The 25975-nt window shown below is 32.9% G+C and overlaps 1 protein-coding gene across 6 annotated transcripts in view; it reads left to right on the plus strand.

Annotated features, from left to right (window-relative positions):
* Positions 1 to 1187: 1187 nt before the first annotated feature.
* LOC123704344 (protein bric-a-brac 2-like) overlaps positions 1188 to 25975 on the plus strand; it is a 34933-nt gene continuing 10145 nt past the window's right edge. For 2 of the 6 annotated variants that reach the window (XM_045652697.1, XM_045652698.1), the window contains exons 1-7: positions 1495 to 1618; positions 6140 to 6434; positions 7292 to 7464; positions 8244 to 8353; positions 13403 to 13516; positions 15511 to 15674; positions 16246 to 16291. In XM_045652697.1, the coding sequence (XP_045508653.1) occupies positions 6363 to 6434; positions 7292 to 7464; positions 8244 to 8353; positions 13403 to 13516; positions 15511 to 15674; positions 16246 to 16291 (679 nt within the window). In that variant the 5' untranslated portion in view covers positions 1495 to 1618; positions 6140 to 6362. Of the gene's footprint in view, positions 1312 to 1494; positions 1619 to 1797; positions 1957 to 6139; positions 6435 to 7291; positions 7465 to 8243; positions 8354 to 13402; positions 13517 to 15510; positions 15675 to 16245; positions 16292 to 16793; positions 17380 to 18330; positions 18666 to 24432; positions 25277 to 25975 lie in introns of those variants that run through there. The other 4 variants (XM_045652695.1, XM_045652694.1, XM_045652696.1 and 1 more) reach the window with 4 other exon arrangements.

Consider the following 25975-nt stretch of genomic DNA (forward strand, 5'->3'; position numbering starts at 1 on the left):
CCAAAATTCCATAGATGGGGTGCTAAGTTTGCACTGGTTATTTACGCTAAGTATTTACGTATAGATTGGAAAGACGCGGCGCAGCCCCGATATAAAAAAATATTATATTGGCATTTTTTGGCGTTATATTTCAATAAAAAGTAAAAAAAAAAACAATTTAGTAGTTACATAGCTATAGTTACGTTAATTACAATTTAAAAGACAATAGGGAATATGCTTAGATTGGAATATGCACGAAACTCGAATAAGTCTCATTAGGTACTGTTCTGTGGTCTCAATTATTTTTATGATCAAGGAGTTTCAAAATATTCATTTTGTAACGCTGGTCTACATTCTAAGTTCTATTTGTTGTTATAAATCTGTGTTGTTTGCAAATTATGAGTTTCGGAATTCGGTTACTTTTTTACGATTTGTGAAAAAATTTACGCCTCTCAACTCGACTTCCGATAAAGTAGGTAAGTATATACAGTTTTACCTACTAAAGTACTACTGGATTCATTCAAGTGAAACGAGAGCTGTTGGTTAAGGTTATGTCACAGTACTAGTACAGTACACATAATAGTACCTAGCTAAACAGTTATGGTTAAGGTTATGTCACAGTACTAGTACAGTACACATAATAGTACCTAGCTAAACAGTTATGGTTAAGGTTATGTCACAGTACTAGTACAGTACACATAATAGTACCTAGCTAAACAGTTATGGTTAAGGTTATGTCACAGTACTAGTACAGTACACATAATAGTACCTAGCTAAACAGTTATGTACCCAAGAAGCCCCACCTTCAATGAAATTCAGTTTTATAGGAACAGGAAGCTTTCTGACAGCTGCTAAAAGTGCATCATTTATAGTATGATTGTGGTATGCCGTATGATTAAACGACATGGACTGTGGACAACCAATAGATTAAATATTTCAATCAACCAAGTGAATCTGAAAAATTATCCATCCATTCTTAAAACTGAAACATACACTTCAGAGTACCATATAAAATATTTATTTGACACCCGATAAGTTACCTTTCACGAGAAATTCTATTACATTTAAATTAAAACTTATTGGAAAATACAAAAGTAAATTTAATGAAATTGAGTTGAGTTTTTCACGATATATGCTAGCAACCAAGCTAGCAACATACTGAATCTAATGTCAATTATGTCACTTGCACGACATTTAGTTGACCGCACCGCTTTTGCAAATGGCGTTCGTTTGACGGATGATCGCTCGCCGTCAAGATGCAATCGCGATGTTATAAACCACATATAAATTATTAAATTTAAACATTTATACCTTAAAATATTGCTGCGATCGGTAAGTAATAAGTTATACATGCAACATTTGTATAATTACGTAATAATATTTAGAGTCCTAGAGGCTATTTGCTATCTCTCTCGTTTGTTATGATTCCATGTCATTATTTACAATTTGCGACATGTATGCATCTCGCTCTTGCACAGTTTTCTTGATAGGTTTTTCTTACTTCTGAGAGAGAAAAGCGGGGTCCCGCGATGGAAAAATATGAACAATTTCGTGCTCTTAAAAATTATTGATTTTCCATCGTTAAAAAACATCAGACGCGGCTAATTGCATACGTAAAGTGGTAGCGCTCGGCGAGTTTGTAAGTACTTGTGCATTTTAGTAGATTTTCCATATTTGTGTTCATGAAGTCACATTTTTCAGCACATGATATTACATTAATTGTTCGTCGACCATTTTTCTCTTGACGTATCGAGACCTTTTCTAAACATAGGCTTGAGTAATTGTATAAATATTGATTTTTTTTTATTTGGACTCTTGCGTGTGTGAGTCAGTGGTGTTTATAACATTACTTGGGGCCTTACACTATTTTGGGATCGGCCAAATGCTGCGCTCAATGTTCATTTAAACCATTAAACATCCAAACGTGATGCAAGTTTACAATTTTGTGTGCCGGCGTTTATAAAATATGCCTCTTTGGTGAGTTTTCTTTGCCTGTTGTTTTTTTTTTAAATGCCAAAATATTGTCGGCCAATTAGAAGCGCAAAAATTTAAATTTCGATTAACATTTTTTTTATCAGTGATGACCAAACCGAATGCTTACGAGGCCTTATAACTTGCGATTAGATATGGAATAGGGACCTAAAAATGTAACTATCTAAGATCATTTCTCAGATAAAATTAGTTTGCAGACCCTTGAAGATAACGCGTGCGTAATACATTCAAGATAGGTACGTACCGTACCTTTATAATGTTTATTTCAATTTGTAAGTTTTTAAATGCAAAGTTTTCAAGTACATACTTAGGTATTTCATGTGACCAAATAATTAATTAAACTGAGCGAAGAGCCGTACGTATAAATTCACAGGCGCGAAAATTTAAATATTTACTTATTTTTTGCAACTTCCAAAATTGTGACGTAGGTTTTGACGCTGATTCTTCGGTCTTACGTCAAAACAAAACAAATATGCAATAACAATAACCATAATATTTATGGCGTCACATTATAACATCACTACATACCTACCTACCTAGTACCTACCTACCTAGTATAAAACAAAGTCGCTTTCTCCGTCCCTATGTCCCTTTGTATGCTTAAATCTTTAAAACTACGCAACGGATTTTGATGCGGTTTTTTTAATAGATAGAGTGATTCAAGAGGAAGGTTTTAGTATATAATTTATTAGGTTTTAGATTTAGACAAAGCGAGCGAAGCCGCGGGCGGTAAGCTAGTACATACAAATATCTTAATAATTTAAATATTTTTTTATACAACTGAAAAAAAGGTGCACCGTTGTTGATCTGTTATTTTTACGGATGGAACCTTTATGTTACGTCAACACTTAAAAAAGAATTAACGAAATCGGTTCAGCCGTTCTCAAGTTATGCGCTTACCAACACATTTTGGGATTCATTTTTATATTATAGATATAGGTAGATTAGGTACATAAATATTACAAAGTTAAGATGTAGGTACGTACATCGTACACTATATATTTTCATAATTTAAGGGTAGTAACTCGTAAAAAATAACATAATTCGCTCTAAATACTATTTCTCAAGTAACGCTTACATAGACCACGATAAGAGATATCCCAAACGATAAACTAGGTCATAATCTTACTATCGTAATAAGTTTCAGCCAAATCGCTACAGTAGGTAGGCAGGTACCTAGGTACCTGTAACCTGGCGGCGTGAGACGTGTTCCGCTCACGCCGCTCCATGAGGGTAGAGCTGGCAAGGTCTTAGATTTTTTAAATTTTTTCCAACCCCGGTATAGAAGTTTCACTTCAAAAATATGTAGTGTAATGGTAGTGTACCTAGTTACGTTTTGCAAGATTACTTGATGAACATTTTTATAGCAAATGCGTTAAGCGGATTCTGAAGTGAAAACATACAGACAAAACATACAAAGGTATGTTTTCGGATAATGATATAGTTTTTAATTTTTATCGTAGGCCTCGTAGGTTATACATAACTAGCTTTGCCCGCAGCTGACGCGTGGTCAAATTAATATTCATGGTAAAAATTTCAGTCCGATCGGTACAGTAGTTTGGGCTGTGCAATGAGAGATCAGTCAGTCACATTTGCGTTTATATTATACTAGCTAGCCCCGCGGTTTCATTCGCGTGGCTCCTCTCCTGTTGGTCGTAGCGTGATGATATATAGCCTATAGCCTTCTTCGATAAATGGGCTATCTAACACCGAAATAATTTTTCCAATCGGACCAGTAGTTCCTGAGATTAGCGCGTTCAAACAAACTCTTCAGCTTTATATTATTAGTATAGATAGGCTGCGTTTTATATAGGTATCTATTATAGATATTCAAAGTACATTAGATTCTGAAAAAGCGTCTTCGATTGAAACACGATTTACTAGACTAAGAGTAAAAAAGCACGGAGGGGTCCGGGCGTTGACCCCTAGGGACGCATATAGCGCGCGCGGGGGTCCGTACAGGCGCTATTTCGGGATACAATTTGAGGCCAGACGTGTATGAAACGTTTTATGGTAGACCCGAATGTTTCAAATTATTGTAAAGAAGTATAGGGAATTGATATGTGATTCTATGTATATTTTTGTTGAATTAGAGAGGGAAAATAGGCGCGAAAATTTTGACGTTTTAATTTGGCGCCAACATTTTTGACATTTTTTTTCTTATAAAGTGAGGACGTAAAATATATACTCCGATATACTCTCATAGCTGACATAAGAAAAACAAACAAACAAACTTTAGACATTTTTATGATAAGTACTTAGAACAATATAAAAAAATCCTCAAAAATTAAAAAAAAGTTTTCGAATTCAATTTAAAGTAAGCTGCTAACAGAACTTATATTGTACGCGCGGTTTGTAAGAAAAAAAAAATGATAAAGATATTGTAAGAATGTGTGTATGTATGTTTGTTAATCTTTCACGCAAAAACAGCTGATCGGATCTGCATGAAATTTGGTACAGAGATAGAATAAGTTGAAGGAGTATGATATTTTCATTTGACGATCGTCTTGTAGGTTTACCGTGTAAAGGTTTTAAATTATGCACATTGCACAATGTATATGTGGATTCGATACCCAAATTCTATCCATACTAATATTATAAATGCGAAAGTAACTCTGGCTGTCTGTCTGTCTGTCACGCCTAAACTACTGATCCGATTTTCATGAAATTTGGTATGGAGATATTTTGATACCCGAGGAAGGACATAGGCTACTTTTTATCCCGGGAAAATGACGCAATCCCGGAAATCCCACCGTAACGGGAACTATGCGGGTTTTTTTTGACTGTGCGGGCGAAGCCGCGGGCGGAAACCTAGTAATAATATACAGGGTGGAATTTTTTTCATCAACCACTGGACGGAAAGTACCCTTAATTTTGTGTATAGGAAAAAGAGGGTACCTACCTATGTGCCGAGCACACGTGTCAGAAATGAAACTTCTTTGGCAAGATTCCAAAATCGTCGCCTTGCTCCATGGGGGGGTAATGCTATGACGCGACCATGAAATTTTACTCTCAACGCGCCTAAAGAAGTTTCACTTCAAAAATTTAAATTATACCCAAAGGAAACATTCCATTATTTTTGAAAGGTAAAAAAATGCATGCAAATATTTCCGAAAAATTACTTGCAAATTACGTGTATTTTTAACAGATTTTAGTCGGTTCGCTTCCCGGTTATAACTAACAAGACAATTTTCGGAAATCATTGAAGCAGTTTTATTTCTGGGATAAAACGCCTATGTCTTATTCTGGGTCAGCTACCTACTACATACCAAAATTCATTGTAATCGGTTCAGTAGTATTTGCGTGAAAGTGTAACAAACATCCATCTATCCTCTCAAACTTTCGCATTTATAATATTAGTAGGACTTATGTTGTTTTATACAATGTTTTTGTAACGAAAGAAGAGTACAGATAATTAATTAGCGTGCGCGAAAGAGATAGACGATCGAAACTTCCCCTTGTAAAAGTAACGAATTGTTTAAAAATCGATATGGCTGGCTTGTTCTAAGGTCTTTATTTTAGCGACTTGCATTTGATGTTTTTGAACGATGTGAATGTATGTTAAGGAATTTAATGTGATTTTTCTGTACGTACTTATCTACTTAAAGTCACATTTATTTGGAACTAGCTTTTTGAAGATTTTTATGCATATTTTATAAGTTCGATTTGCATCATAAGTCAAGTGATACACATACAGATAGATTGACAGAAGTTGAATTTAACTTTATGTAGGACAGTGTTAGTTTTTCAATATCTAGAACTAAGTAGATAGCATGCCATAAATTTATAAGCTTTTGAAAAAATCTTTTACGGATATTTAGAGGAATTTAGAATATTAAGCTATTGCATAGCTTTCATCACGGACCTTGAGCGCGGGGACCGAATCCAGAAATTGCGTAACGAAAAACCTCACGCTCCCCATTCCGACAGGCATGGAGGTGTGGCTTGAAGGCATGATATGCAAATAGCTTTACCGCGGCAGTCCCCGAGTGCCACACGTATTTTTTTCATTAAAAACTGATCAATGCTTTCGTGTTAAAGAGAAACAAACATCTACACAGCAGGTAAACATACATGTTCCTTCACGTACGTTTAGAATAGGAATAGTAGGCAAGGAAAGTATGGTAAAATAATAATAGTTGAAATAATTGACTTTTTCTTGTTTCAGATAATCGCGCAGAGATCCAGTATTTAATGAAATCTAGTCTAAAAAGTTTCTACTAAGTATTCTTTGTACTTATTATATTATACCTACTTATAATATCTGCGTATTTTAATAAATAATCTGTGATAACCTTTTTGGTGGACCTGTGCAATTGACTGATTGTCTATCGGCCAAAGATATAATTAGTTATGTTTTTAAAAAAGTAAATTTTATATAATCTGTGCTTATGGACGACAAGATGGCGCTGCCGCCGCAACAGTTTTGTGTGCGGTGGAATTCTTATCATACTAATTTACAGGTGAGTTCTTTTACTGTACTACTATAATATAAGTTGTAAAAGAATATGGTTATGTATTTTGTGGTAAGGTATTTTACGGTTTTCATTAATGTCGATTTTGCGGGTACTTGTAAATTTATCTGCCCTCACTCGGGAAAAAATTTCATTCCATTATTAATATAACTTACATAATTTTTATTAACCTTTTAGTTGCTTGTTATTCTGTAACATCTACCTCTATTCTTTCTTTGTTATTTTATTTGTTTACCTTGAAGAGATGGCTCTGTAGCCATTTGTTTGTTTTTATGTTATTTCTTTATTTTGGTGTGTACAATAAAGCATTTATTCATTCATTTAAAAAAACTTGCTATTGCAGGACACCCTGTATATATATGAACTACTAGCTGCTCCGCGCGTTTTCACCCCCGTGGCTCCGCTCCTGTTGGTCGTAGCCTATAACCTTCCTTGATAAATGGGCTATTTAACACCGAAAGAATTTTTCAAATCGGACCAGTAGTTGCCGAGATTAGTGCGTTCAAACAAACAAACTCTTCAGCTTTATAATATTAGTATAGATTCAATTGCATATATATCTCGTTCGCTGTCATTCATAAAAAAAATTGGTTGTCTGTAAAGTCGGTTTACTGACGATAGTTGGACGTGACAACGTCTTAAGGCCGATTGTGCTTCTTTGTCGCTCGTTCCGCGTCCTCGCTCGCACTTCAAGCCTTACATGGAACGCCTCAGAGCGAGGTAACGCCGCATGAGTCATGTTTTTTCGTTCGTGCAGCCGGCTCTTTCGAATTATAAGACGTTGTCACGTCAAAAACTCTTGCGGGGTTGTATTGACTTCCATATTAATTTTATCTCGTCCACAGTCAGTTTTCCCCCGGCTGCTTCTTACGGAGCAGTTCGCGGACGTAACGCTCGCGTGCGAGTCGCGCCAGCTTCGCTGTCACAAGCTGGTGCTGTCCGCCTGCTCCGCGTATCTGGAGCGGCTGCTGCTGCAGAACCCGTGCAAGCATCCCATCGTGCTGATGCGTGATATGAGGTGGGATTCTAGCTATGGGGAAAGGGTGGGAAATAGTGGGATAAGAAAACACTTATTTTACGATAGGTTTAAAGCTCGGCTACGCTGCAAAAGCCCTTCTCCCTTCAGAACTTCTCGGATAACAACGATCTTAAACAAAAAAGCTCTTATGTGCGATATGAGATAGGATTATGTGTACATCCCACAAGCAGCGTTCCCGCGCTTGCTGATAACAGCAGTCTTTAAAAAAAAGCTTGATGGGCCGCTGGCCATCAAATTATAATATGCTATAAAAATCAAAACTGTACATTGAATATTGTTATAAAAGAATACTTGGGGCATTGGGTGATCTACAATCGATATCGAAGCCAAAAATATAGTTTTTAGAATTTTTGTCTGTTTGTCTGTTGGGCTAATATCACGGTATTGCCACGACGCGAGTTTGAAATTTTAGTCCCAACGTGCCTAAAGAAGTTTCACTTCAACAAAACTTGGGGAGATGTGATGAAGGTGGCCTGTCACCGTTCTACGTCAATGTTCGTACTATATTTTACACCGTTAGCAAAATCTGCACTTCTAGAAACTTCTAGAAAGTTCATATTATAACTTTACCAAATTAAGAATTGACAATGTCTGTGTGTCTATCAACAAGTTATCCTACTTATAATTGAAACATGTTATTCTTTCCAACCTTAAAAATTGACACAGTAAACCTTATGAAAATAATTTGCAAAAAAATAAGTATTTGTTTGCTTTTCAAATATTTTTTTATTTTTATTTATTTTAATAAATATTTTCAGGTTCAGTGAAATGCAGGCTCTAGTCGACTTCATGTATAAGGGTGAAGTTAATGTGACACAAGAAGAACTACCGAGCCTATTAAAGTCCGCTGAGGCGCTGCAAATACGAGGTATGTAAGAAATTATTTGTTAGAATATTTTGATTTTTTGAAGTTATACTTCTTTTGGCGCGATGGAGAAAAATGATGAGAGCGAATTTTTACGATGCGCGCGCACACCGACACCTAAATTTAACAGCGTGAAGTTAGTTCTAGGTGGTATGAAAATTGATAACTATGTTCAAGTAATCAAAAAAAGAAGAAAAAAGTCGAAGGGGTTTTAAAAACACATACCTCTGATAATCTTACTACGTGTTCAAATCGTTTATTGGATACAATTTCAGAGGCGTCATCAACAGAGACACCTCCATCCATGGAAAAAAAATCATCTTCCATGTTCCCTGAAGAAATGCTTAGAAATTTGATAAGAGAGGAATTGAGCACGGTTCTAAAACATTTTGTTGATGAAAATATAAATAAACAACTTAACATCATTAAGCGTGAATTGGAGGAGTTTAAATCGTCTCTTTCATTTATAAATCTGCAATATGAAGAAATTAAGTCCGACTATCAAACAAAATTGAACACTTTGCACAACCTGACTACTGAAAACGAAACATTGCGTGATACAATTCAAAATATGACCTCTCGTCTCAACCAAGTCGAACAACTAAGTCGTAGCAGCAACCTGGAAATTCAATGCGTACCAGAACATAAAAATGAGAATATTTTAACTATGGTTACCCAACTTTCCAAGGTGGTTAAATGTCCTATTGTCGAAAACGACATACACTATTGTGCACGCATTTCCAAAATCAACAAAGATAGCGCAAGACCTCGGTCTATTTTAGTAAAGTTAAATAGTCCCCGCACACGTGACTCCTTACTAGCAGCAGTAATTAAGTATAATAAGAACAATAAAACTAAACTTCAAAGCTCGGATATCGGCATAGGTGGTGACAAAGACACACCTATATTTGTTATAGAACATCTCTCACCAGAGAACAAATTACTCCATGCTGCGGCTAGATTACGAGCTAAACAGTTAAATTATAGATATACGTGGGTCCGTGGTGGCAAAATTTTTTTACGAAAGGAACCATTTTCTGAATGTATTCTTGTTAAAAACACCAACACTTTGAAAGCGCTATCCTAATATTAATAATAATTTTAGTAGTGGTTTAGATATTGTTTAAATATTATATAATTCGATTCTAAACGGAACTTAAATGTATACTATCAAAATGTAAGGGGTTTAAATACAATAACAAATGATGTATACTTAAATATTGTAAGTTGCGACCATGATGTGATTTGTTTTTCTGAAACTTGGTTGTCTGGTTCTGTATTTAGTGAAGAAATTTTCGATAGTCGATATAATGTTTATAGGCGAGATAGGGAGTCGAGCGGCTTTCACAATACGAAAAGTGGCGGTGGTGTTTTAGTTGCCGTGTCGAAAAGATTTCATTCTCGTCGGATTCCAGAAATGGAATCCGATTGCGAAGATATCTGGGTGAGCATAGACACGCACAGTCGAAATGGAACACATCAAGAAATTTTTATTTGCTGTGTTTACTTACCACCTCCTATCCAAAGTCACATTCTTACTAATTTTGTTAATAACGTTAATAGACTCATGGAAACGCCCATAAAAACCGTCATTGTTGGAGATTTTAATTTAAGCAATATAGTTTGGCCAAACCAAAACAGCTACAACACCGCCGCTGCATCTTACAGAAACGGTAACTCTCATGTTAATATTCTGATGGATTTCATAGCTTTAAATGGATTTTCCCAATATAATAATATTGTTAATAATAGAGGAAGGATTCTAGATTTGATATTGTCAAACTTAAATATAAGTAATGTTGAAGTAAGTGATGTAATACTCTCGATACTTGATCCAATGCATCCACCTTTGATATTTGCGGTTTCTCAATTAGATTTGAAATATATTTCGCGAAATAAAGATGAACGATTTAACTTTTTTAAGGCACAGTATGACCTTATTGCTGAAGAATTAAGCACTATTGAATGGGATAACGAATTTAAAACTTGTTTCGATGTCAACGAGGTTGTGACTACCTTTTATGGTATTTTACGCAAAACTATTGTTAAGTTTGTTCCTAAAGTTAAAAGTCATAATAATAAATATCCTGTATGGTACACAAAATCCTTAATTCGATTGCTTCGTCAAAAATATAAATATCGTATCAGAGTAAAAAAATTTAACAACCCCCTAGATTTAATCACTTATGAAACTCTTAAAAAAGATTGTACTAAACTCATATCCTCGTGTTATTCTACTTATTTATCTAACTTGGAATCTTCTATAAAATCAAACCCAAAATTATTGTGGTCGTATGTGAAAAATAAAAGATCAAACTCTGGAACATATCCTACTCCTATGAAGTTAGGTAATAGCTCGGCAACGGATGGCACACAAATTTGCAATATGTTCGCCGACTATTTTTCTTCGGTATATGAGACTAGCTCACAACATAATGGTGATATGAACTCAATGACTCACAACGCTACTTCTTATCTGCAATCATTAACTATCAATCAAGATTTGGTATTCAAAGCATTAAAGAGACTAGACCAAAAAAAAGGTGCCGGTTCAGATGCAATACCGCATGTATTTGCCAAAAAATGTGCTAAGGAATTATGTTATCCATTAACTGTTATATATAATTTATCACTTAAACAAAGTATTTTTCCATCAGCTTGGAAGGAGTCGATCATAGTTCCAATTCCTAAAACGGGCGACGCGAATCTGATCAACAATTACCGACCTATATCAATCCTATCTGTTTTTGGTAAGGTATTTGAAAGTCTTATCTGCCCAATTATCACTTCCCATATCAAACAATCGGTCAGCAGGTTTCAGCATGGTTTCACAAAAAATAGATCCACCAGCACAAATCTTCTACTTTATCTCGAATGTCTTGTAGAGGCTGTTGAAGCGCATACTTGTGTTGACGTCATATACACAGATTTCTGCAAGGCATTCGATAAAGTTGATCACAATATATTGATCCAAAAGTTACACAACATAGGTATTGGCGGTGGTCTGTTGGGATGGTTTTCGAGTTATCTTTTGGGTCGCTATTCTAGAGTAGTGGTAAACGGTTTTGCCTCTGAGCCCTTTCCAACTAAATCCGGAGTTCCACAAGGGTCCCACTTAGGCCCCATTTTATTTAATATATTCATAAATGACCTCCCACTTAACTTAAAGTACTCAAAAATATTTTTATTTGCAGATGACCTTAAAATTCTGAGAACAATTAAATCAACCACTGATAGTACTCTTCTCCAAAAGGACATAAACTCTTTGGCAGAATGGTGTAACATCAACAAAATGAAACTTAACTCAGAAAAATGCTACCATATACGATTTAGCAGACATAGAAGTAGAGGCATTATTGCACCCAGTTACCAGATTAATAATCATATCTTAGCAACAGTAGATAAAATAAAAGACTTAGGTGTTTATTTCGATGCAAAACTTAATTTTCACGCCCACTTCAACAATATAATTAATAACGGTTTCAAAATGTTGGGCTTTTTACTGAGAACTTGTAAAAATTTTAGGAACCCTCTCACAAAAATTACCCTCTTTAATGCCCTAGTCAGAAGCAAATTAGAATATTGCAGCGTAATATGGAATCCAAAATACAAGATTCATATTAACAATATTGAACGCATTCAAAAAAGATTTTTGTGGCATCTAGCGTATAGTTGCAACGTAGCCAAAAAAATTCGTAGTTACTCAGAACGCCTTGATTATTTTAAAATACGAACACTTTATCAGAGGAGGAAGGTTTTGGATCAGGTCTTTTTACATAAATTGGTGAATGGGTCAATCGATTGTGCGTCATTGGTATCTCAGCTTAACTTTAAAGTTCCAGTCAGATTGCCTAGAAATTCTAATAATATGCCGTTCCATACAAAATTCCACAATAGTAATCTAGGCCATTATTCAGGCATTTCTCGCCTTACCAAAGAATATAATAATATAGTTTCTGGCAATAATAAGACTATTGACATTTTCTCAAATACTGTACATAAATTTAAAAAGGAATTGCTCTCGATTGAACCTTTGCCAAAACCCAGTTGATCAAATGTAGTTTTCTTTTAACATTAATTTGATTATTTTGCCGTCAAAATTGGATTTATGTTTTATGTATTATGTATATGTGTATTTTTTGCCTAATCTGCAGTTAGCTGCAGACTGTGTGTCTTAGATTTGGATTTAATGTTGTATTTGTTAGTGGTGGTTGCCTATAATTGTGACAGCACTATGTCTACGATTGTAATTACTTTAATGCTTTTATCTCTGTATCAGTGTATGTCATGTTGGTGATCCTTAATGAAATAAATAAATAAATAAATAAGTTGTATATTCTAGTATTTTTTTTCCATACGCCAAAGAAGTATAACTTCTAACGCGTGTACATAAGTACACACACTCTTTTTTTTGTGTAAATTAATTTGGCTTAGTACTAAAAGAATTGATAGAAATACTAAAAATTGTTCAATACCGTCTGCGTTTAGTTCTTTTTACCTCTATATAGATGGCGCTGCCAATGTAAGATCAGACATAGCACAGAGAAGAACAACATAGACTAGTCCGGTTTAAAAAATATAGATTATGTAATTGGTGAGGATGTAGCCTTATGGAAAATTTATAATTTTTTTATCACAGTCAAATTTGTTTTTATTTACCGTTTCCTTAAAATTGATGAGATTATACTGTAAAAGAAATATAGAAAAACAAACATAATATATCTCACTCATTTTAATTTCCATCCTATAGTTTTGTATCACACAAGTATAGGATGGAACTATAACAAAAAAAAAAAACTTAATTTTTTGTTATTTTTACTTCATATTTATCTACTACTAGCTTTTCGCCCGCGTAGTTCCCGTTCCCGTGGGATTTCCGGGATAACACCTATCCTATGTGTTAATCCAAGTTACCCTCTATATGTGTGCTAAATTTCATTATAATCGTTTCAGTAGTTTATGCGTGAAAACCATACATACATACATACAAACCTTTCCTCTTTATAATATTAGTATAGAAGTATAGATACCTATATCTTTTTGTATTTCCAGGTCTGTGTTCAAGCGATCCAGGCGGTCTTTCCGAACTGAAAACAGATAATAAAGACTATACAGTTGCGAGTGAAGCGTTGCTTGCTCACGCTCAACGGGATGCTAATACTAATGGTGGGATATAGTCATTAGCTTTAAATCTTTAAAAAATTATCACCTTCCTCGAGAACTAATGTGTCTATTAAAATTTTTAATCTATCGGTCTTACTAATTAAATGTTACCCATTCGCTATGCAATGGATTAGTGATTGCAATAACTTGTCTTGTTTTTATGGTTGACGTTTCATGTGAGCAAGAGCAGGACACAGCTATGGTAGAAAATGGTAGAAATTTATCCATTGTTTAACTTTTTATTAGTAAGGCCGTAAATTGATAAAAAGAAAGTTATAAAAGATCTAAGCATCCTATAGTCACAGAATACATAATAGTAGCTAAACGCTACAGAACGGACACTCTCCGCCTCCCGCCAAAATTAAACACTTACCTCACCCCGCACGATCAGACATAAAATGGTCCATATTTTTCTACAGGGACGATACGCAACGAAGATTGACAACATTAATCAAATTGACTTAAAGTAATTTTATTATTTTGGATTTGTGATTATTGTTTTTCGTAAAAATGGTTAGATATTGTGCTGTTTACGGATGTATTTCATCAGAAAAACGCGAATTTTTTTTTACGCTAGTCAAAAATGTGCCAACCATAAAGCGTTAACACACACATTTGCAGTCTCTACAGTGTGACTGTCAAAACGATAATTTTGTATGGAGTGTCCGGGGTGTGCTATAGTGTCGGACAGTGGGAAGCGAGTTTATACTAAACCAATTTTGATAAGTTTTGTACTAAATTGTATGTCAGAATTGCAAGCGCTCGTTGCATTTTAATAAAAATTTCAGACTTTTATAAAGAAAACCAAGTGGCTACTAATTTTCAACCGAAGAATTTTTCATTTTTTTTTTAAGCAAGATACTTAGTCAATTGTTAACGGGCGAGAAAACTGAAAACTAATAACAATGTGATTAAGTTTCATTTAAGTTATAAAATTTTTTATTTGTTAAGAAATGTGACAAATCCTTACGAACACAGCCATACCGCCATAAGACGATATTATTGTACAAAGTAATCTCTACTCACCCGCAAATTTTTTACTTTTTTTTTTTGTCAAGGTGTACAAGTTTATAACACTATTGAATTAGAATAAGTATTATTGTAAAAATTCTTTGAAAATAAATGTCTTTAAACCTAAATCACAGAATACATAATAGTTGCTAAACGCTACAGAACGGACACTATCCGCCTCCCGCCAAAATTAAACACTTACCTCACCCCGCACGATCATGCTATAAATAGATTAATCGAATTGACTTAAAGTAATTTTATTATTTTGGATTTGTGATTTATTTATTTATTTATTTATTTATTCAATTTAATACACACAACAGGCCACGATTATCGTATTTCGTAGAAAATGGTTAGATATTGTGCTGTTTACGGATGTATTTCATCAGAAAAACGCGAATTTCTTTACGCTAGTCACAAATGTGACAACCATAAAGCGTTAACACACACATTTGCACTCTCTACAGTGTGACTGTCAAAACGATAATTTTGTATAAAGTGTTCGGGGTGTGCCTATAATAGTAGAGCCATTTTAATAGGCAACATTTGACAGTTCAACAAAATTCAACAACGTAACCTAGTAACGACGACATAGAATAACATGATATTTCTTTTTGTTAGAACTGCACATTTGCTTAACTTTTTTAAATTACGATTACATGTTTATAATAATAATCACCGATACAAGTAATTTTAGGATTTGATTTTACTGGTAAACCATTCTAAACATAATAAACAATTTCTGATTTAAAGAACTGACGTCGCTACAATTTTGTGTCTATAAACCTTTTTTCTTTTTAAATACCAGAGACGTTACTCTAAAAATCGAAATTTGACAAATGTTTCAAGTCCGTATCGATTAATTCACTTTAATCGATGTTTTTATGCAGGTTACCACCCTATGAAGATAAAATTGATAGACGTCAAATGTTGCCTATTAAATTGGCTCGACTATAAATATAATAAAACAACTCTACAATCCCCAGGCGTACAACAACAACAACAACAGAAGACACTCACAACGAACGGGCCCAAAAAGCGTAAATCCGAAGAAAGGGAAAGGGACAGGAGTGACGTCAAAGAGGAAACCGTAGAAGAGGATGGATTGTACTATGGCGATTTGGAACCGGACCACGTGGAGTATCAGGAGGTTGGTTTATATCCATACTAATATTATAAATGCGAAAGTAACTCTGTCTGTCTGTCTGTTACTCAATCAGGCCTAAACTACTGAACCAATTTGCATGAAATTTGGTATAGAGATATTTTGATACCCGAGAAAGGGCATAGCCTACCTTTTATTGCGAAATATGTACCACGGGCGAAGCCGGGGTGGACCACTAGTATTTAAATATATTTAGGTAGGTAAATCAATTATAAGGATGTTATAAGGGCGGAATTGTGAGGTAGTGTGTCGAAATTGTGAGTGAGTTTTGAGTTGGAGCATCGAAATTGTGAGTTGGTGCGTCGATATTGGAGTTAGTTGATTAATGTATTATTTAGTTGAAATAAATTACTGTACTGATATATGTTTGATGTTTCCTTGCTTAAAATTATAAAGAATTAAAACTTAAAAATAATCGAAGTTGTGAGTTGATAAATATATAACTAGCTTACTATATAAAAAAAAATGCCCTCCTTCTGATGTCAGTTAATAAGTAGTTATGATGATTTAAGTTGAAGTATTGTTTTATTTATACGAAAACGTTATATATTTACAGGAAGAGGAAACTAGTAAACCCGGCAGTAGTTTAGGACAGACATCTGGTAAGTTTTTTAAAGATATATTTTTTTTTATAAAATATTTGTTTTTTTTCTTTGATTACAATGTTTATTTGCAATGTGACTTCATTCGTCACTTGCGTTTTTGTTTTGTTTAAAAAAATATTGTTTTTTTTATTAATTTTTCTTTGTTAATAATCTCGCGGTTATTCGATTTATTATTATATTGTGTGTGATTAAAAAAATCGTGAAATAATACGTGAGTGAAGATCATATTGTGAATTGCATTGACCATTTAATGACAGTCTGTAAGGTAGGCCATTTTTTAGTACTACAACACTTTTGAATTTAGTAGTTTTTGGTAGAAATGTGAACCATGAATGCGTTCGATGTTTGAAAATGTCGCGATTTTTTTTTTGTATTTTTTTTACATTGATTTTATTTTATTTATTTATATCTTACAGACATGTCATTTGTCATTGCTGCATTCATGGTTCATGTGAATATTAAATTGGGTTTTAATGTTTGTCTATCTGTCTGTTTGCAGCTCAGAAACCGTATATACGAGTCAAACCAGAGAGCGAACTGTTCTTTCAAACAAAACTGCAGAATCTAGCTAATTCGGAATATATAAATAGATTGTCCAAAATGAACGCGACGGAAATACAAAATGAATTCTCGAAATATGGCATGAATATGAACGAAGATTTTATACAAAAGTCCATAGAAAATGATTATTATAAATCGTGGCTCGAACAAAACGGTGAATTGGAAGTTTCCCTCCTAAAAGCTAATCAGACGAAGAAAAAAGAGACAAAAAACTCGAAATCCGAAGTCGAACTGATACGCAAGGAGGTTGCCACTAAGGAAATTTTCCCGAAAATCGGGGAGAAAGCGATACGGAGGCGGGGTAGACCGCCGATTTTCAAGGATAAAAATGTGGATATAGGTGATACGGTGTTGAAAGCGGATTTGGATCAGTTTTTGGAGGGAAAGGAAGTGAGTTCGTCCGGTTTGTCGAGGAAGGATTTGGAAAGGGTCATGATGGGGAAATTTAACCCGAATCGACGTTATTCGAACGAGGCTATGTGGGCAGCTCTGATGGATGTCAAGAAGGGAGGCAGTATTTATAGGTGAGTTTTTATTTTAATTTGAAACGTTATAAAAATAAGCTAATTTGCATCTTATAATTGACTAGCTGTGCTCCGCGGTTTTACCCGCAGTGCTCCACTCCTGTTGGTCGTAGCGTGATGATATTATAGCCTATAGCCTTCCTCGATAAATGGGCTATCAAACACTGAAATAAATTTTCAAATCTGACCAGTAGTTCCCGAGATTAGCGCGTTCAAACAAACAAACAAACTCTTCAGCTTTATAATATTAGAATAGATTTGGACACTATGGTATTTTTCTTAATGTGCGTAAAGATGAAATACACTTTTAAAACTTGTTTGATTTCGTAAAATAATAAGATCGGTCGATGTATTATTTATAATACTAGCGGTCCGCCCCGGCTTCGCCCGTGGTACATATTAACGTTTTCTCTACATAAGAACCATCCTCGTACTTCAAGGAATATAATAAAAAAAGAATTATCGAAATCGGTTCAGCCGTTCTCGAGTTATGGAATTACAACGAAAAGTGGCATTGATTTTTATATATTAGATATGTAGTTTAGGAGTGATTTCAGTAGTGCTCCAGGGTTCGATATCCTGTTAAATTTGTATGCAGATATTTCTTGAATAAGATAAAAACATTAGAAATTTTTTCCACATTATAATAATTATTTAATTGTTCACTTCTTGTCCATGTTAATAACTCAATGTTTCATATAAATATAATCTGTATTATCATATAACTAGCTTACCGCCCGCGGCTTCGCCCGCTTTGTCTAAAACCTAATAAATTATATAATAAAACCTACCTCTTGAATCACTCTATCTATTAAAAAAACCGCATCAAAATCCGTTGCGTAGTTTTAAAGATTTAAACATACAAAAGGACATAGGGACGGAGAAAGTGACTTTGTTTTATACTATGTAGTGATAAATATAATAGTTTATTTTATAATTTTTTACTTCCAGAGCGGCCCAAACGCACAAAGTACCCCGTAAATCCCTTCGTAACTGGATGAAGCGATGCCACATCAAATCCTCCTTCCCGATGCCGCAACAATTAAAACAATTCGTGGAAAACAGCAAAAAACAACGTGAATTCAAAACTGACAATCCGGAAACGCAAAATTACGAAAAGAGCGAACCGGAAGCGAGCTATGACGCGGAAATGGATTTTGGAAAGCATTTCCTGTCGTTCACGCAAGTGTCGAGTGAAGATGAGGGGAGAAATGGAACGCAGAAGGGCAACACTGCGCTCGATATGTCAATGCACGAGTGATAGTGTTGCCGTGTGAATTGATTTTTTGGGAAAAAATGCAGTTTTTTAAACAATTTGGATACTAAATATTGTTATGTAGGTTTGTTGATGATTAATCTGTTTAGCAAGAAAAAATACAATTATTTTAACTGATTTTTAAAACGTTGTGTTATAGCTTAACTGTCAGTTAAAAATACAGATAAAGCATGAAAATATGGTCAAAAAGTTTTAAATAAACTATTAAATATGAAACTGAACCATAATCTTTCAAAAATCAACTTACATTTATCGTCTTTCTATGAAAAATAGCATCAAAAATGATGTATGCTATTTTATGGTTCTTAACTCTTGAGTATTATATATTTATGTATCTGCATAATAGATATGTCGATTGAAACAAATACAGTTTCCAATTATCGCGAAATTATAGAAAGTAATGCAATATTATTGAAGAGAAAATTATTATTTCATTAATATGTAAAAACAATAATTTTTCCTTATTCTTCTTGTTGACAAACTTCTTTAAAACCAAGATATAGTAGCAATTCCTAATTACTACATATTTTAAACATATTTGAAAAAAAAATTATTTTAGCTACCTTCTTCTTCTTCTTCTTCTTCTTCTAATAACTATGTCAGTACTTAAAACACCTTCGGCCTTACTAATAAAATGTTACCCATTCGCTATGCAATGGGTTAGTAATTGCAATAACCTGTCTTGTTTTTGTGATTGACGTTTCATGTGAACAAGATCGGGACAGAGCTATAGTAGAAAATGGTAGAAATTTATCCATTGTTTAACTTTTTATTAGTAAGACCGCTTGTTTATAAACATTAAAACTTATAAATGTTTCTACTAGTCAAAGAATTTAACAAACATTTTATTTCATATACATTATAGAATAGTTATTTCTTCTCTAAAATTATTTTTCACTTACATAAAACTTACTAGACTTAAATTTCGCGATTTTTGGAAATTGTCCCTAAAAAAAGTGTTGCCAACAATTTTCCCCATATTTTGCCAAATATTATTTTACCATGGCAATTTATGAGGTACACTTAACTATATGTTATCTTCGTCCAAAGAACTGCCTTATTATGTGGTATAAAGCCAAAAAGTTTTATTTATTTAAAAGAAAAAAAGGAAAGAAAATATCTTTCTTTTTATTTGAGAAATCTAATACCAAAGTGTGTCATCTTATAATAAACGCTATGAGCTAAGTTTTAAGGTCGCTTATTGAATGATTATGGGTGTAGCTAGGTTTAGTGCCTTTTTGCCCGCGGCTTCGCCCTCGTTTCATAGAAAAATTGTTTAGTTCAATTCGTGGGATTTCCGGGATAAAACCTATCTTATATTTTAATCCAATTTACCCTCTATGTGTGCTTAATTTCATTGTAATCGGTTCAGTAGTATTTGCGTGAAAGAGTGACAAAAACACACATACACATCCTCACAAACTTTCGCATTTATAATATTAGTAGGATAGTAGATTTATATGCGTATTTGTTGAAGTTTCCGTTGAAAAATTACGAAGGAGAATAAATATGTAGTATTTTCTGTAAAAAATTAAGAACTGTAAATTCTATAGCTGATGATTTATATTTTAATTACTCGATTTTCTTTTGATAATTTCTACTAACTTCATTGGTAGAAACATATTTCCCTCTTCACAATGAACAGCGATTAGATATTTTAAAGCACGATTTTTGAAACATTTTTACCATTCATTTTGCTTAATATAAACTTTTCATATTAGATTTGCCTTTTCTACCGACTTCAAAAAAGTTAAAAAGATTAGTACTATATTGTAGAAAATACTTATTATTTTATATCTAGCTACACTCATAATCTAATCATATATTTAATAATTTTTATGAAAATTATACGATCTAGCGAACTCGCAATTTGACTGCCAAAGATGAATATTTATTTACATTAATTTGAGAGTTATATTTATTTTAAACACGCAATATTCTCCAAAGAGTTTTATTTGTTTTTATTTTTTGTTGTACTGGATAGTAGTAAATGGTAGAAATATTATCTTCAATTTTGTCGTGTCAACGTCTTATAATTCGATAGAGCCGGCTGCACGCACGAAAAAACATGACTAATGCGGCGTTACCTCGCTCTGAGGCGTTCCGTAAGGCTTGAAGTGCGAGCGAGAGCGCGGAACGAGAGACAAAGAAGCACAATCGACCTTAAGACGTTGTCACGTTCAATTATCGTCAGTAAACCGACTTTACAGACATCCAATTTTTATGTTTGCCTGATTCTTATTACTTTATAAGTTTCAAAAAGTCGTTTGGTGGATTATAATCACATAATATTTGTAATTATATGAAGTATAGTGCTTACTGTCATAATTTTATTTTTAAATCTACGTGATCGGAAGATTTACATCAAAAAGAGATCAGATTTTCTATGAAAAATAGAAAAATAAAAATACATTTTATTATTTACTTTTTAATATCTAAGTTTTACGTGTGAAATGAAAAAACAGGCGAAATATATAAAATATTACTCTATCCAATATACATGCTTCTTCGTGCAATACCATAGCTTGATAATTATTGCCAGGTGAAAAAAAAAACTACCATTTTGGTAGTTTCGGCATTTTTACGTTGTCGTTATTTAATCGTAGTTATCGCTTATATAATAATGTTAATTAAAATTAGGTAAATGTGAATTATAATATTGGCCTTGAAACGCGTGCTTGTTGGGACTGTGTCCGTCGAAATAAAAAGACTTAAATTCTTAGTATGTTAATAATTATTGTAGTTTTTATTAATTATTAATTGAAACAGCGGTCTGCGTTAAAAGGAACGTTGGAACATTAATAGACAGTTTCACGTTTTCTGAATTTCATAAATGAACGATTTTATCTATTCTTTAAAAAAAAAGCTTAAGCATTTGAATGCTCTTAAAGCATTTGAATGCTTTACAAACTCGAAATATCAACTTCTGGATATGTATTGTAGTTTATCTGTCAGTTAAAATGACAAATCATGTACGAAAATGTGAATCAGAAAGTGTAGACTATAAACTCAAACTCAAACATTTATTTATTCAATTAGACTTCTTCTAGAAGCACTTTCGAATCGTCATTATATATTTTTAACATTTACCACCGATTCGGAAAACAGTATCTATGGAGAAGAACCGGCAAGGAACTCCATAGTTGCTCTTTGCTATCAATGACTTTATCAGCAAGTTGTGAAACTTGCTCTTAATGTTTATATTTTCTTGTTTTACGTATGGCCGTTGAAACAGAGTGGCTTATAAATTATTTAATTTAATATTGTACTTAATTAGGTGTTAGTAATTAGTTAAGACGGTTTAGTTTAGGGTTTCTCTGTTGTCTATGTGTAATTAAACAGTTGCCTTATAACTCGTTAACTTGTGACTGTAAATTACACTTAGATAAAATACAGAAACTAGATATGAAAGGCCTTGAAATCAACGACTACTAATATATAATAGGTACTAGCTTACCGCCCGCGGCTTCGCCCGCTTTCTCTAAAACGATTTGAGATTTAAACTATCCTATCTCTCAAGTTGGATCGAACTGCACATAGTGTGCGAATTTTATTATAATCGGTTAAGTGGTTTAGGAGTCCATTGAGGACAAACATTGTGACACGAGATTTATATATATTAAAGATTACATAATAACGTAGAAAAACTGTATTTTAGAATTTCTTTATGATTTAAAATTTATAAATGTCCGTAATCCTTTAAAAGTTATAGTTTTACCAGTAACCGTCTAGCCCTTCCTTATATAAATATTTGATACGTCTTATATGGCTAAATGAAACCAAAGAAAATTGCAAAGAACTTAATTAATAAAACTCCCATTTAAATTTCTAAAATCCATTGTTTATTTTATTGAATCAATCCTCTAAGATTATTACAAACAAAAAAAGATTATTTTCTCATTTGTTCTAAATAAACGACGGCCTCAATATTAACAATTTTATTACCATTCAATCACAGATCATATTATGTTAAACTAAAAAGCGTGTCTGTGTTTCTGAAGATTTTTATTATCAATTACGATAATATTCAAGCATTTTGTATCATCTAAGCAATTATGTATACCAAATGTACTAAATTAGACTACTTATACCAATATTCCTAACTCAAACAACAATACATAATAAGAGCTTTGCACTCAATTTGAGTCACGTATTTGCGTCATCTAGTTCAATATTATGTTATCTGTGGTCCATATACTTTAATTTTAAAACAATTTAATAAAATAAATAACTTAAAATGTCGTTGTGTTTTAAAGGCCAATTCGTACTTGAAATTATGCCTTCGTATTCAACTATTATTTGCTAATAAGGTCATAAAACTATACCCCGTGTTCCTATTTCTTTAGTACTTTTATATCTAAATAGGTTTTTTTATTAGTTTCTATTTCAGGGCGTTAGTCGATGTTTCTACTAAATATTGTGTCAAATAAAAAGTGTTGCCAGTAACAAATATTTGGTAGAAAAAGTCTTTGCCCTAAATCCAAGAAGTGCCTATTTAGTATGTATTTTGTATACTTAAAATAGTATGTAAGTTATATGTAGATAATATTATTATGTGTATTATTTAATGTCTATTGTTTTATGGGATTTTAATTATTAATTATTGCCACATTAAAAAAAATATTATCGGCTATTTTGTTTTGACCAAAGATCCATTGATACCATGTTAAGTTGCAATATATATTTTTAAATTTAAAATTGTTTGATTGATATATATGTTCATTTTCAATTCATATACATAATATTATGTGATGTTTGTTGTTTTTCAATAGTTTTTTGGATAAATTTCAAAGACCAAATACAGTTTCAAATACAGTTTCACTGTAAAAGTTTTAAGACATCGACATGTTACATCGTGAGAGACAGGGATGGATGTATACAAATGCTATCTTGCATCTCTGTCTAACATTGATTTACTTCGAACATTAATATTACGTGGATACAGTTATAATTAAAATCCTTAACAATAGTATAACTTTAATGTTTGCGCAGTATTAATTATTTTTGCCTTATTTTGTACTTAATACCTATAAAAGTATCGTTGATTTTATTTTTGTTTTTATTTTAAATAGAATAATAATTTCGGTTTCATATAAATCATAGGGTATGTATGTAATTTATTTTAAATATATCTTTTATTGGTAATTCACCAATTTGTGTTAAGGTTTTAAAATGTATTTGTGTCTGCCCGAATAAATGTTATTGTATGTTATGTAACGGGAATAAATAAATATATACGCAAAATTTTTTTTTTATTGAAGGAGTAGTTGTGCCCTGGGGTTTGTTTACTACTTATATTATTACTTATTGTTACGTTATTCAAGTAGACTTTATTACTGATAATGCTAAAGGCGTTTATTTTTCTATGTGTCATAAGAAACAATTTTTTATAATTAACAGTCTTGAACCTGATGATTTTTTTTTAAAAGGTTTTGATTAATGAAGATTAGATAGTAGTGTGATTTGAATTTGAAACTTCTTTATCGTCGCCTTACTCTATGACGTGACGGTATTGCCGTGTCGCCACTTTGAAATTTCACTCTCAACGCGCCTAAAGAAGTTTCACTTAAAAAAATCTGAAATTTATAACTTAGAGCGTCTTTTCCTTGCTTTTTACGCGCGCATAACCCACCCCTGTCCTGTAGGAAGCCAGGAAAAGAAACGCCCTGCGTCCCGCCCGCGAACTGTCAAAATGACATTTCAGTGTTGCCACTCGACAAAAAGCTATTTCTGCCAAAAAAAGTAACTAAAGGGCTGTTTCTTCTCCTCGCTTGCAGGTGTGCGGACGTCGACGGAAATTGTGACGCGGCATTTTATCGATATGGACGGCATCCCGATTAACGTTCACGCGAGACCACGACTCGTTGGCAGGCGGCCTAACGCGATAGTCAATATAGAGACTGATGTGTTCCAAGAGAAATCCTACAAGCAATATTCGTCGCAACACCTCAGGGACGCGTTGATAGCTGTCAAAAAGGGGTACAGTGTGTACGCGGCTTCGAACAAGTATGGGGTGCCACGGAAAACTTTGCGGAATTGGATGGAAAAGTACGACATTAAGAGTCAATTTTCTAAAGGACGTCGTGGCACGAGTAGACCGACGCAAATATTAGATCCTTTGGATTTAATGTCCGAAACAAGATCGGAGAGATTCGACGAAGCTTTGTAAGTCTGTATATAAATATTATTTGTATGCATTTATGTTTGATACGCCATTTAAGTCTGCCTAAGTCAACTTGTACTTAATATGCCAAAAATGTATTTTATGTAATTTATTGTTAGGTGTAATTTTGATGTAACGATGTAATATATGAAGGCTTTTTTTCCTAGCCACGTGTTTGCAAAGTTTAACAACGAGAAACATAAAAATAAAGAAAATTACATTTATATAGTTACAGCATTTTTTATTATATTTTATTTATTTTTACATTGTTATTTGTACTAGTTGTCATTTTTCCCGCCCATCATTGTTAAAATTGACAGTACTTTGACATCTGTCAGTATTTTAATGCTAAAAACAGTAATTTGCAAGTTTGTGGTTAGGTCTATGTGCTCATAGCTTATAATAATAATTTAACAAATTATTTTCTTTATTAAATTTTATTATTTATCTGACGCGATTCTAAAATTTTAAATCGTGATCTATTTAATCTAATTTTAAACAATTTAATCACAATTTTTTTAAATATTGTTATTAATTTAAATTTATTTGCCATAGTCATCCTATTTTTATGATATTGCAATACTTAATAAAAATTTAGCCAATTAAAAGTCATTTATAAAAGTTTATATCTTTTTATCCAAAAAATGTTTGAATGAATCATTATTTCTAATGGCCTTGTACTTTACCGCCATTTTTAAATATGGTATAAAATAACTTAAAAATATAAACTATTAATTAAAAATAGTATTGAGTATGTACTTAATTAAAATGTCCCAATTAAATATGGTCGAATTTTGGCGGTTTTTTGTGATTGTATAAATTTATATTCTACCAGTCACTTATCGTGGCTTTGCCCAGGTTGGCCCATGAGATAAATAATATACAGTTAGGTAGTTATCATGTATTTTTTCTTGAAAATCTTATCAAAATCAATTAGTATTTAGTGGTTTCGGATTTTTTCTACTAAAAACGAACAAAAAATATGTTTTTGCTATTTGCTTTAAAAATTCTTTAATTTTTTTAACAATTTGACGATATTTTTGGGACATTTAAATAATCTAGTCTATAATAATATTATGTGAAATAATTTCGAATTACATATATATTTTCATACTAGCAACTAAGATATGTGTTAGTGTTTATATAAATATAAATCA

This window comes from Colias croceus, chromosome 29, assembly GCF_905220415.1.
Source record: "Colias croceus chromosome 29, ilColCroc2.1".
Lineage (NCBI taxonomy): Eukaryota > Metazoa > Arthropoda > Insecta > Lepidoptera > Pieridae > Colias > Colias croceus.